Source organism: Aquila chrysaetos, chromosome 7 (assembly GCF_900496995.4).
Source record: "Aquila chrysaetos chrysaetos chromosome 7, bAquChr1.4, whole genome shotgun sequence".
NCBI classification, from domain to species: domain Eukaryota; kingdom Metazoa; phylum Chordata; class Aves; order Accipitriformes; family Accipitridae; genus Aquila; species Aquila chrysaetos.
Window position 1 is genome coordinate 20,501,050 of NC_044010.1, and position 13,698 is coordinate 20,514,747.

At 35.8% G+C, this 13,698-nt stretch overlaps 1 protein-coding gene across 5 annotated transcripts in view; it reads left to right on the forward strand.

Annotated features, from left to right (window-relative positions):
* Window positions 1-13,698, forward strand: part of ROBO1 (roundabout guidance receptor 1) — a 764,721-nt gene that overhangs the window by 93,779 nt on the left and 657,244 nt on the right. For all 5 annotated transcript variants that reach the window (XM_030020140.2, XM_030020134.2, XM_030020136.2 and 2 more), the window contains exon 2: window positions 2,591-2,731. In XM_030020140.2, coding sequence (XP_029876000.1) covers window positions 2,644-2,731 — 88 coding nt within the window. In that variant the 5' untranslated portion in view covers window positions 2,591-2,643. The remainder of the gene's footprint in view (window positions 1-2,590; window positions 2,732-13,698) is intronic.

A 13,698-nucleotide genomic window follows, 5' to 3' on the forward strand; every position in this document is an offset into this window, starting at 1 on the left:
GTACCAGCTACTAGAAAGAAAATTAACTCTATCCCAGCCAAAACCAGGTCAGCCTATCTGGCATTTTGCCCTTTCTTACACAAGCTTTCCCAGAAGCACCATCAGCTTGGCTGACAGACTCAGCTATGCCCTGCAGTGGGTCTGTTGGAGTGGGCTGTGGCTGGCACCAGGTAGCCCCTCACCTCTCCTCAGAGGGGTCACCCTGCAACACCCTCTCTACCAAGCACCTTCCCACAACAACCCAATACAATATGGTCCACAAAACAAATTTTGCCTCCAGAATGTGTGATCTTAACTCCTGTTGAGATCAGTAGGAGTTGTGTCCTGCCAGTGGATGGGAACACTTAGACTCTTATTAAATCTCTAAGTCCTTGAATGATTTTGCAGCATGTATTAAGGAAATGATTCTTTCACATTGACGTACATTGTGTGAGCACCTCACATTACAATGACAAAGTAAATCCTTAACTGATAGTGTTACTTTTTTTTGTTTGGTGAACCAATTCAATGGGCTGCCTCATCAGCTTTGCATTAGAAACAATATTCAATCTTGCGTTTGCAGGCAGAAAGTACAGATGAAGAAACTGTGGGAATCTGAAACCAATGTGGTAAATAGTTTTATAAAGCAAGCCTGTATTACTGTACAGAGAAAGAGATTGACATTCTGAAGGCCTGAAGTTGCAGATCCTCATTTCAGTCTTGGAGTCATATCATGAATAGCATTTAGAGCAGCATGTAACACCTTGGCCATTAATTGCCGTTAAGTTTGCCATTAAGAGCTGTCAAGCTGTTTGCAACAGAAAAGCAGTCATAACAAGTGATAGGGCATATCAAAAGAATGGGAATGGAAGGAACTGGGTTTTTGTGTGCAGTGCAGATGAAGTGATAAAAATGAAGAAAAAATATTTTGTAGGATTCAGGTAATAGCAGTAGTAGGAAATGGAGTATTATTATTTCTGATTGCTAAGATAGTAGAAGTACAGGTATAACACAAGAAGCAAATGTAAAATCCAGCATGTGTAGGTGATTGAATCTATTCATATTTAACTTACTTAGGCATTTTTGAACATCCAAAAGTATCAGATGGCAATGAATACTCCCAGTAATGATGCAACTCTTCTGTTTGTTGTCGTTAAATATATATTAGGTTTACAGCTGAAAATTTTCTGTCCCAGCAGACTGAAGAAGTGACTGACGGCACCACAGGTTTTCTCACTGTTATGATTCTGTCTGCTGGCATTTAGGTGATAAGGGAGTCATAATCCAAACAGTTCATCTCTGAATATACGTTCTTAACTACAAGGGGAACATGTATGAGGAGAGAGAAGTGAGAGGTGCAGTTGTAACGTTATCAAGGTCTAACATAGTTATTTATTGTCGGAGTAGAGCTCCATGCATCAGCCTGCTTCATGCTTACATTTGTATTTGGTGGTCTCTAGTTGTTGGTTAGGGTCAGACAATTGTGCGCATCTAGTAACTGGACAGACACTTACAATAGCATCTCTTCTGTTGTCAAGAACTTGACATGAACCCCAGATACTATGCAATATATGGAACATTGCAGTCACACACATTTCAGTTTTTATTTAGATAAAGGGTCTTATTTTAAAAAACAAAACAAAACAAAACAAACACAACAAAAACCAACCAAAAACCCCAAACCAAAACACTAAATCCATTTATTTACAGATTGTGTGTATTTAATCAAAGAGATTGTCTAAAAAAATCTTACTGCTTTCAGAAATCTCTATGATCATCTGAAAAACACCGTATGTTCTTTAGGAACCTATAGAGGAAAGGCATTTTGAACAGGTTGGTATGCTGTAAACAAGGCCTGAGGAGTTCTGGCAGAGTCAGTGTTAAGCACTAATGTAGCTGAAGCATAAGAAACGAGTAGGATGAGCAGAGATTATTTTTCAATAGTGGTGGAGTTGTGAATACTTTTCAACCTACAGTTGTGGTGGTCAGAAAAATGAGTCCAAGAGTCACATTTTCATTCAAAATATTTTCTTCCTTCATAAGATTCCATTTTCCTGCCAGTTGCATGAAAACTATCTGCCCTTAAGAACACAGAAACTCAGCAGAAAGTTACCTTAACTATTCAAGTTATTACTGGGTAAAATTATCCCTAATCCTCTTTCAGCAAAACACTGTGCCATAAGAGGACTAGTGTAATGTTTTAACCCTGCTTGTATAGAAAGCTGAATAGCATTGAAGCATTTTCAACTTAAGCAAGTGTTTAAGTATTTCCTTGAACTGCAATGGATTAAACCCACACTGAATTATCCTGCTGAACTGAGCAATTTCTTTAATAACTTGGGTTACATGACCAAACAACATGCAGCACTTTAAAATACACATGTGCACTATGGGGCTCCCTTTAAAACATCTGTTTTGGGGTTGTGTGCTCTGCAGGGATAGTTAATATTCTGGTTGTGGTTTACAACTTCCTGAGAAAATTTAGCATTATTTTAATAGCTAAAACTGCATAAAATAGCATACTTCATAGAGTTACACTGGGCAAAAATATTTGTAAGTACCTTAAATTTATCATTAATTTGTTTGTTCGTATTTCCATTGTGTGTTGCAGGTAACATTTACGTTAGCGCTGCTGAGCTGGTGTAATGCAAGGAAGGACACATCATGAAATGGAAACATTATCCTTTTTTGGTCATAGTAGCTGTATTCAGCCTTTCCAGATGCCATCAGTTACTGGGTCAGCTCATTCCAGGTAGGTACCTTTTATTTAAAAGTAAGCGTTCATGTTTTTATGGATCATTTTTATGCTGTCCATGTGAATATGTGCATGTATATATCTGAAGTTCTCTCTCCATGTTTTAGAGTGTGTGTGTGTAGTTAAGAAATTTATGAGCATATCTGCGTATTTAAAACACGGAATTCAGTGAGTATTGTATTGTCTGTGCTGTAATGAGTTGCTTTTTTTGAACTGCAAAAGAAAAGATAGAAAAGGAGTGGCCTGAAAATATAAGTACGAGAAGGTTAAGGTGGCTATTAAAGCATTCCTTTGATTAGCACTGTTGGTGGAGGGAAGAAATACAGAGTGCAGAAACAGACTTGAATATCAAAGAGAATAGGAAATCTATGGAGAACCTTCCTGAAGAAGAAGGAAAACAGCAGCAACTGTGAAATAGCTGAAATGCGGTGTTTTCAGTGAAGTCCTAGAGATCAGGGATCATCCTGGTGCTTGTGTATGGCAAGTCTTACTAATGCAGAGAGGAGTAGTAAGCATGTGTAAAAATGGCAAGATACTATCCAACTTTAAAGGGAAGGCGGTGGTAAAATTGGTAACCTGTATCACTTCAGTGAACAGTGGATTTTTATTGAAGTAACATACAGGAAACAAAATCTGTTTTGTTGGGTTGGGGTTTTTTTTAAGAATAAATCTGTAAGAACAGCTTCTGAGTCATTCTGAATCATCTTCAATATTTGTTAGGAAAAACCCAAACAAACTTTGATCAGTACTGCTAATAATGTAAAACTTCAGTAAAATGTAGGAAAACACAATAGACATATAAAAAAGAAGGTGACGTGCTGATTTTTGGTGGTGTTTTTTTCTGCTTTGCATCTGAATAATAACATAGAAGACTGCTGGTTGGATTTCTAAGTTGAATTGTGCATTGTGCATGCAGAATTTTGTGGCTATACAATTCTCCATATATCTGTGGGCAACTAGTTCAAATATAGACTTCTGAATGAAAAGAGAAAGGAAAAGGTTTTTTCCTTCAAGAGTTGGTTGTCCTATAATGAATGGTCATTCATGGAAAGTAATTTAAGGAAATGAATTGACTTTTTTTTCCTGGTTTTGTTGGTTTTAAATGCGTTATATAGGAGATGCAAAAAGACTCCAGAATAAAGGAAGATGTATGTTGGAATTATAATTTTAAAAGTTTGACCTGGGACTTCAAACATAATTTCAAAGCAATCTACCTGTCACAAAGACATCTACCGTTCTTTTTAAAAGGGACGCCTGCAGATCCAAATGTATTTGCGTGATAGCTACCTCCATCCACTTGCATTGGTTTCAATTTAGTCACAGTTTTGTAGACTCTACTAAAAAGTCTGTTTGCATTGTATTACTTTTTCCATCAAATTAGTTTCAGAATAAAATCACAGGTGGCATTTTGATTTTTGTCCCTGCTTTGTAATTTTCATCACAGACCTCAGACTTGAACCAAGAGATCACTGTACTTGGCCAGACACCAGCATGCTCAGCCTCACTGGCAGGGTGCCAGGAGTGTGATTATCACAAAAGATCAAATAAAGCAGGATTTATTTTTTTTCCTTTAAGCAGTTCATCCCATTCATTTTGCTCTTTTCATGTCTTTTCCTTACAAAGGCATGTCTCTCAATTTTTTATTTATTTTTTTTTTAATGCACAGAAAGAGAGAGACCTGTGCAAAATGTCAGACTTTTTCCTCCATTTAATGGGGAAAAAAAGAAATAATGGTTCTTTGGAATTCTGCTCTAGCCATAAAAAAATAGCAATCGAGCTATAGGTAACAGCTTTTTCTGAGGATTGCTAAAAGCATTAAGCAGCTAAAACGTCTGTCATCATAGTACTACTAAATTAGGTGTGTTATTTTGTTTCAATAAAAACCATGCTTTCAAAATAACAGATTCAATTAAATTATTTTTTGATCATATTAGAAACCTTTAAAAATGCAGTTTTGTGCTTTCAAACTCTCCAATCCTGTCTTATCTAAAAATTGAAAATTGTTCCACCTTATTGATGACATAGCTTTAATTTCATATGACAAATTATCAGAAATGTGTTAAAACTTGCGCTCACAACTGGAATTCTCAACTTCAGTAAAATGTAATGAATTTTAATGGTGATCTTACAACTTTGAAACATTTACTGTAGTTTTTGCTGAATCTTTTCATATATTCTTGTTGAGTCTCACTCTTTTGCATATGGGGTCCACAGGGAAGTACTGTCTCCCCCCTTTATTAAAATCACGGCTGAGCCTTTCATCTCATGTCATTACATCTTACCTCTAATTCACATATAAAATACACTCGCAATTCCACTATGGCTGTCTCCTGAGGCATAAAGTATCTCTGCCTTGGCACATCTTTATTTAATCAGGGGTTTAACATTATCTGGGAAAGATGTGATTTTTCTTTCCAGTTGCTCTGCATATTTAAAAGCTGGAAAACTTGATAGTTGATTTTAAAGTGCACTGATGTAAGAAAACATAGCATTAACTAATGCTATGTTATGTTCAGATGCATATGTTGAGCTCTATGTTTTCAGTTAAGTCACTGAAGTGTTTTAAAGTTACCAGTTACTACATTGTCAAAAAAACATAGAACTATAAATCTGACATGCAGCAGCAGATTTCAGTAATTTAAACTGGGATTTTTTATTATATTTTTACATCAGTAGAAGTGAGTGCAAGCTTTCAGATTTCTGGTCTGTTAATAAAAGGACTGTATGAGCATTCCTCATGGATTTGGTTGGGCTTGGGATCAGGTCCTTTAGCAGGGAGTACTGTGGAAGTGCCCTCCATCTGAACTGGAACAGATGCCAGATACGTGAGATCTAGTCAATCCTTGAGCTTTACAGAGACACCTGGGCAAAAAAAGCCTTGTAAAACCATGGAATGACAAGTTTTGAATGCTCCTGATAGATTACTAATAATTTTTTGTAACAGAGTTCTCTGTGGATCTTGGGGAGAGGATGAGGAGGAGAAAACCTCTTTTGAACCCAGATTTTTGAGAAATTTTGATAGAAGCTTGTAGACCTCTGTGGTCTACAAGTACTGTCTCTCAGTACTTGAGTAAAGACTGATGTTGCACTAGAACGCCTGATATATTTCCACCATTTTCAAGTAAACAAGGATTGCTTTTCTGATACTTTTTTTGATGTTTAAATCTGTGAAGTGCATTATTTCTCCAGGAAATAGGTTTCCTTTAGGAGATGCAGATATATAACAAAGCATAAGATATATAAAACATACATAATAAAATGTAAATTTGAGAAATATGTTTTGCTAGTGTAAGTTTAAAAAAAAAACAAACAACCACAAAACAACCTTCTCTGATAATCACAGAAGCTTACTGAAATCCTGAAGAGAACCAGCCCAGGATTTGACCTCCTCTGGGGTAGACAAGAATACTTTAAATTTCCTTTTCTCTAATACTTCTTGGCTTATTAATGAAACACTACAGGAAAAACACTATCCTAGCTTGTTTGCCTCTTTTGACATGAGACAGTTATTATTTGTAATGAAACTTTCAGAAATTCAAATTGTCTTTTTTCACTGCATCTAACGTGCTAAGGTGTAAGCAGTCATTTTTGGAATCTGAAAACTCTTATGTCAGAGCTTTTGTCAAGTTAATCATAATTCAGTAACATAACTAACTAAATTGTTTGGTGTGGGTTTTTTTTTTTTTTTTAAATCACTGTTAACTTTTCAGTACTTAAGACTTTGTGATCTGCCTAGTGAAAACAAGATTTGTAGTTTTCCTGTTACCTGCTTGTCAAACTACTGAATTTGTTGTCCGAATGTGATACTTTGGGTTTATATGTATGATTGATACATTTTGACAAGAAATTCTATATTCCTCTGGTTTCCCTGCTTCCTGTAAATGTACCTTCCTAGTACTGAAAGATCTTCATTTGCTGCTTCATAAAGATGATCAGTGTCTTGTATAATGTAATGTGTACTCACTCATTCTTCTGTATTTTTTAAGTGCCTGAATGAATTTTCAATCAAATATCAAAAATAAATCTCTCAGTGATCTGAATAAGGCATTGAATAGCTCAGGTGAAGAATTTAGCTACTTTTATTGTTGTGCAGTTTTTTTCTGAGAATAATGTTTAAAAAAGAAATGTTCAGCCAAACCCAACCCATAGTTTAACTCTTGAATGTCTTGGCAGAGGCTCAGAGGCAAAGGGAATTGGATGCTCAAATTCCGTGTAAGCGTCTGATTGTGAAGCTGTAAAGGAAGAGTGAAGGCTCATTCAGCTAAGGAAATTAAGTGACCAGTACTCCCTTGACACTTCTCAAAGAGTAGGGGATATGGATTTAAATTCCTTCAACTGTGAGGTGCTTGAGGATAGTTTTCACCCTTTCTGAGCAAGTGATCCAACAGCTGAGCTCATATTTTACAAAGATGGCAGTTTTGTTGGTTATAATTTTGTATTGTTTTAAAGTAAAGTGATGTTCATAACTGTTTTGTGATGAGCCAGTAAGCATTTCAGAGCACCTGAACAGGAAAGCCTAGTTTGTAGGTCACAGGGGAAATAAGGCAAAGGATAGAAGCCAGAAAATTCAAAACCTATGTAAAGCTACGCCTTCCCAGGAAAAGATTTTTAAGTCCCAGAGGACTGTTAACTCTAAAGACTGAAGGACATGATTTAACAGGGTCAAATTTTTAAATATAAGACCCCAAATTCCATGCAGATTCCACTTATTCTTTCATTGAATCCGAGCCCAAATAAAGATAACCTTTAGCTATTTTTGATTAAAGACATACATATAAATATAAGACTGGAAGTGTGTAGCTCTGATGTAGGAACACTCAGAATCAAGGAAAAAAATAGGTTAGAAGGCACATGGAGGTCATTTAGTCTGATTTTTTTTTTTTTTTTTCCCCCCCCCCCCCCCAAAACAGTGCTATCTTCAGAGTTAAACCAGGTTGCACAGGGCCGTGTCCAGCTGTGCTCTGAGCACCTCCAGGGATGGAAATTTCATAACCTCTTTGGACCACTCTCAAGGTGAATTTTTACTCCATTTAGAGCCAGCTGGAACTTTCTGTATTGCAATTTGTGACCCTTGCATCTTGTCCTTTCGCTGTGCACTTCTGAGGAGAGTCTGTCTCTCACTTCTGCAAAACTTTCTTTAAGGCAACTGAAGACTGTAATTAGACCACTACCTTAGACTTCTTTAGCCTCTCCCGGTATCATATGCTGCAGCGCCCTGATCATCTTAGAGGCTCTCCTCTGAGCTCTCTCCCATTTTTCTGTTTTTCTTTTGGAGTGAGTGGCCCAAAACTAGATGCACTCTTCCATGTGCAGACTCATGAATGACAACTGGAGGGGACTAATCACCCCTTGACCTGCTGCTTATGCTCTCACTAAAGCATCCCAGTATGTTGGTGTCCTTCCCTGGGTCAAGGGCATACTGCCAGCTCAAATTCACCTTACCAACCTGGACCACAGATTCATCTCTGTCATGGTCTTAACTTTCCATCATATAACTTCTATCATAGAAAATATCATCTTGGAGGAACTGTTCTGTTGACAAACTGTAGTGGCAAGAAATACCATGTTTTGGTGCACGTTGTCCGGTAATTTTGTTTTCACAGGCTTTATGAAATGTCACTCTTGGCCATAAAGTACGTTTTTGTGATCCTAATTTAATATAACTTTGACAAATGCATCTGTAAGTGATGTGTAGCAAGGGTTGATGATTTAATGTAACGTTTCCAGTTGTGAGTGCCATCAGATTTGTAGATTGTGGTATTCAAGGTCAAATTCAGAGAGAGTAGACAGGCAGTTTAGGCCTTGCTAGGGTCAAGGAACATGTGGAAAGATGTGCTTTTGTCATCCACATACAATTAACTTGAAGCAGACAAAATATTATTCAATTAAGATCTAAAAAAAGAAAAAAGGAAAAAAAAAAAAACCAAACACTACTCACATTTTGGCTAGCCCCTACGAAGAAGGGGCTCTATTTAGCTAGACTAAATAAAATAAAAATTAAAAAAGAGAAAAACTGGCATTTGTGCTCTTGTAAAGACCGTGTTTCTGTTCATGTCTGCCTTTTCCTTCTCTCCTATCCCTGCACTGTGCATAGGCGATACTGTAACCTCTTCTAGAGAAGAAGCAGTACCAACTGAGATCATCCAATCTGACCACTCTATATTTGTATGCATGTGTATATGCATTTTTAAGTCTACATAACAACATACAATTACCAGTTGCTAACTCTTAAGACTGAAAAGTCATCTTGCCTCATGGAGTATTCAGCTTGCTTTGAAGTGCAGGGTAATAAGTGTTCCTTGCAAAATATTTTGAAAATATTTTTTTCACTAATTTATATTCCTAGATCCTAATATTAATGAATTAATGCTACATCACATTATGTTATGATACAATGTATTTGTTATCAAGGAAACATTATGAAGTTTCCATGGTATGATAGTACCATGTAGAATTTCCATTATGACTGTACAAACCAGATTACTTAATAACACAAGAGATAATAATTTCTTGTTATCAGAAAATGGAAACTGTATAGTAAATCTTGTATACTGTTTTCAGTTAATTTACCTACATAATGATCATGTAATTTATCTAGTCATCCATCCCTGCTGATAGAAGTAAAAATACATGGCTGTTTTTTTCTTAATTTGGAATATTGTGACTAAATTTGTTCTGACTCTGTCAGATTTATTTTGACATCAACACATTATCAAAGTACTCAGATTGTTTCACATTTATTGGCTTTATGGTGTAACCTTAGGTTTCCCCTGTTGTTTTTCTGGTTTGATTTTTTTGTGATCTGCCCCCCCCCCCCCCCCCCCCCAACTCCTCTCTCTGCTTGGGAGGATGACAAAGGTTTGTAATTCCTATTGGTCGAACTGTTGTGCCTGGAAAGAGGACATATATTAAAAGGGGAAAAAATTATCCCAGCATGTGCCTTGCCTTCCAGAGATTGTCACTGTGTACACTGAGGTCTTAATAAATAAAAAGATTGCCAGCTGTACTTCAATTCATGGCTTCCTTATTAGCCTTTAAAAAGAAATAAATAAAGCATGACGCTTTATTTAATTGTCTGAATAGACGGAGACAAACCAAGAGGCACAGTCAGCTGCAAGACACTTAATGAAGAAATCCCTATTTTTAATCTAGCTGTAGAAGACACAACTCTTCTGCTTTGATGATGTGGCCTTTGTGATGAACCTAGCTGGAAAACCACATGTGCTGCACTGTCTTCCTAATTAAGTCATCAAAATGCACTGGAGCAAACTGAGTGACTTGCGTAGACCAGTATAAGTAATTTTAGTTCCTCTATTGCTTGGTTAATGGAAAATGGCACTGTTCTAGATTATGACTGATAGAGGTTAGATGCTACAACTGCTATTATTGTGCCTGCAGGTAGGCACCTTTATAAGCCATTTTTGTGCATATGTAAGAAGGCACACTTTTCTTTGTTTCCCTTTCTTTTCTCTTACTTTTCGAGGATGTAATCCCAGAGGCATTTCCTCCATTTTTTTTTTTTCTCTAGAAGCACCTGCCAGTGATATTCCTCAAAACATACAGATATTCTACTTGTTTTGGATGCACTGACAGAGCATTCGCAAAAACTGATCTCAAAAGTAAGGTTTTGGGAAGGCTGCCCACTAAAATAAATAAAAAGATAAATAAGAAGAAAAAATTTCAACAATGACAATCATGGTCATATAAAAAAGTTTGAGTATATATAATGAGGAGGGAATCAGTTTTTCTGATATGGGCTTGATTGGCCACAGCTAAAGATTTTGTAAATGTGTAGACAGGATTCTGAAGCTTTTATTGGTAAAATTGTTGGTAAAGACTAATTTCTTGCTTTATGAATAGTCTTACTTGGAGCTTTAAGCTTCTTGGAGAAAAAAATATGCTGATTATGAGAATGGCATAATCAGTTCTTGAGTATCTATCATAGGCATTATAAACTTATGTTGAAAAGTTTTCCTAGCTTACATAGTTTGGTGACACTCCAAAGTTGATAGCAAGGTTACTGTACAGGCATTTGCATACAATAATCTAAGAATCCATTTGCTTGAATTCTTCTATAAAGATCATGTTTCATATGGTTAATGGAGAAACTGGCATAAATGCTATGTATATATTTGTAGAGAATATAAATAGAATTTTCACCAGAAGTTGTTCTACCTATATTAAAATTAACAAGAATAAATGTTTCTTTATGTAATTCATCAATTATCCTGAGAACAATCTTCGGTTACAGAAGTAGACCACAAAATGACATAGAGTCTCTATTGAATCTAATATTTATTTAGATGATGAATCTGTTAGAGCTTCAAAGCAATTTAATGTCTTTAACATCAATTAGAAAACTAATTTCAGTCATATCAGTGAAAGAATGCAACAATTTGCAAAGGTGTTCTCACACTTATGACTACTCAAGGGGTTACTGTAGGCATATCTAAATTTGCTAATTTATTTTTAATGCTGTAAAATAGAGTGTCTAGAGATGCTTTATTAAATATTTTAATAAGTGTCGAACATATTTGCACAATTTCTGCCTTGACAAAGGGTGATTTATGTGCACCTGTATCTACATATGCAGAAAAAATATCCTTTTGTCAGAGACTGCCACCTTATTTTTGCACAAACTAAACAGGAAATTACTGCCTTTTGTTTAATCAGAAGTTTAAATCAAAGTAGAACTGGTGAAAGCAAACAAGTCTTATATTTTAAGATTTTTCTCAACCTTAAGTGTTGAGTTAGATTGACAGTAACATTATTCTAAGTATTTATACTATATCCATGATGGCATTATCGGTACACCAACATGTAACTGACTAGTTGCTGTGTCTTCTTTATTCCGACCTTTTTTTATAGCATTTTATAAATGTTTAGAAAAATACTTTACTTTTTTCTATGGTTTAAAAATCACCACCTATTATTTTGATTCAGAGAGAAACTTTTATATGGCCCATATTCCGAGGAGTCGTTATTTTATATTTGATAAATTAAATAGTATAAGGCTGCAGCTACCATGACTTTCAGTGAGTTTCTATTTTTGTTAATGCAGCTTAAATATTTTTCCTACATTAATTTAATTATTGTACAATAATTGTGAAAATAACATGTCAAATATTCTATGTATGCTACTACTAAACCAGTCAACTCTCATTCCTCTGTTGTATCCACCTATCCTTTACAAATGGTTTTTGCTCAAGGCATTGTTTCAGGCTACCATGAAGATAAAGGAACCCTCAAAAGTGCTGTGAAGCACATCTGGTTAGCCATTTACTGTTAAGTTTCCATGTTTAAACGTTTCTTTAATTACATTTTGGGTGTGTTTTTTCTTTGTCTTTTTTTTTCCTCCACATCACCCTAAGGGTAAAACTTAATGATATTATTTAGAACTTTTTTTTTAAATCAGATCATAAACGACTGAGAATTTAAGCCTACTTCATTTTGACACACAGCTGAGGCGACCTCCAAGGTCACACTTTTAATATATGAAAATAAAAAGGCAGTTAATGGTACGCAACAAAAGGATGCTTTTTTTTCTTCCTTTCTCTCTCCTGTCCTTGCAAAATGGATCAGTTATGCCCTTCAGGATTATATTCACTTACAGTACTCCCTACTCACAGTAAGATTAAACACTTTTCAGTTTACTTTACATCCACCTGGCACTTAAAAGTATAAGTGTAAAATTAAAGGTTCTGTTATGTACAGTACCATTTCAGAAAACATGCTTTGTTACATTCACTAACACTCATCTAAAAACATGGCACCAAGCTAGCATGGACTTGATCACTTGAATTTTTAAAAATTATTTAGCATCTAAGCATGTCTTCCTTTAAACATATGTTACTCTAAAATGTCTAGGATATCTTAATACTTGAAATTTGGTGCACACTTAGACTTGTTTGCTGATTTGGCCTGTAACACATAAACAAGCATCACAATTTTCAAAGATGTGGTGCCCATGACCACTTCTATTCACCACTTTCCACCATCTCCTTTTGCCACGTCTCTTAAGTACATGTTTGCTTATGGCTGGTAGATGATAAGATGGATTTTGACTGGCTATTAAATCAGGACTAAGCACTGTGCTAATTCAGAATTGGAGTTAGTAGAGAGGTTAGAGTCTGTTAGTTCACAACTACATCTTCCAGTGAGGAAGACTGGGAAAAAGTTTAGAGCTGGTTAAGTAAGAGCTAGATCACCTCTTGGTTGCATATGTTCAGATGCATCTTTAATCTGGTTTCTCCTAATTTATACATGGATTAATTATTTTCCATTCCCATTGGTTTATTTCCTGTATTTTATGATTTCATTTGCTTTTATCAGTTGTTTATAGCACCTCAGAATTTTATCTTTAAGTTTTTAATTTGCTTACAGTCTGAAGTACCTGTGATTAGTTTTACTGCAAACTTGAGGTTTACTTCAGCCACCTTCTCACAAAGAAGCTACCACCTGTTTTTAAATTGCAGCACTTCAGTGGCCTGCTTCTGATATAGCACTCATGGAGGGTTTCTGTTTTTAAGTTGGAGCTGTTGCAGGAGAAAAAACTTCTTATGCATTAACTTTGTTTTAGCACTTGGGTTGAACAAGGTAGTTTGGATTGGTCTCATAAGTTAAGCAGGGCAATCAGATACACAGATCACAACTACTGTTTGAATTTGATGGTACTCTCTCCTAAATTTTCAAAATATACAGACAATTCTGAATTTGAACTAAAATGCATGAAGCCTAGAACTGGGAAGAGGACAATGATTACTGCCTACCTAGTTTATCTTCTGTTCCTTTAAAACATATCTTTTTCAAAACTTTTCTGTCCTTGAAGATGCTTGCTACATGGACTGGTCAAAATGTTAACTTAAGTTCGGCTCTTTCTAGTGTTCATACAGCTTACCCGAATCGAGCTCCCTGCTGTCATGGCTAGATTACTTCTGGGACCTGAGCTACCTTATTTAAGGCTA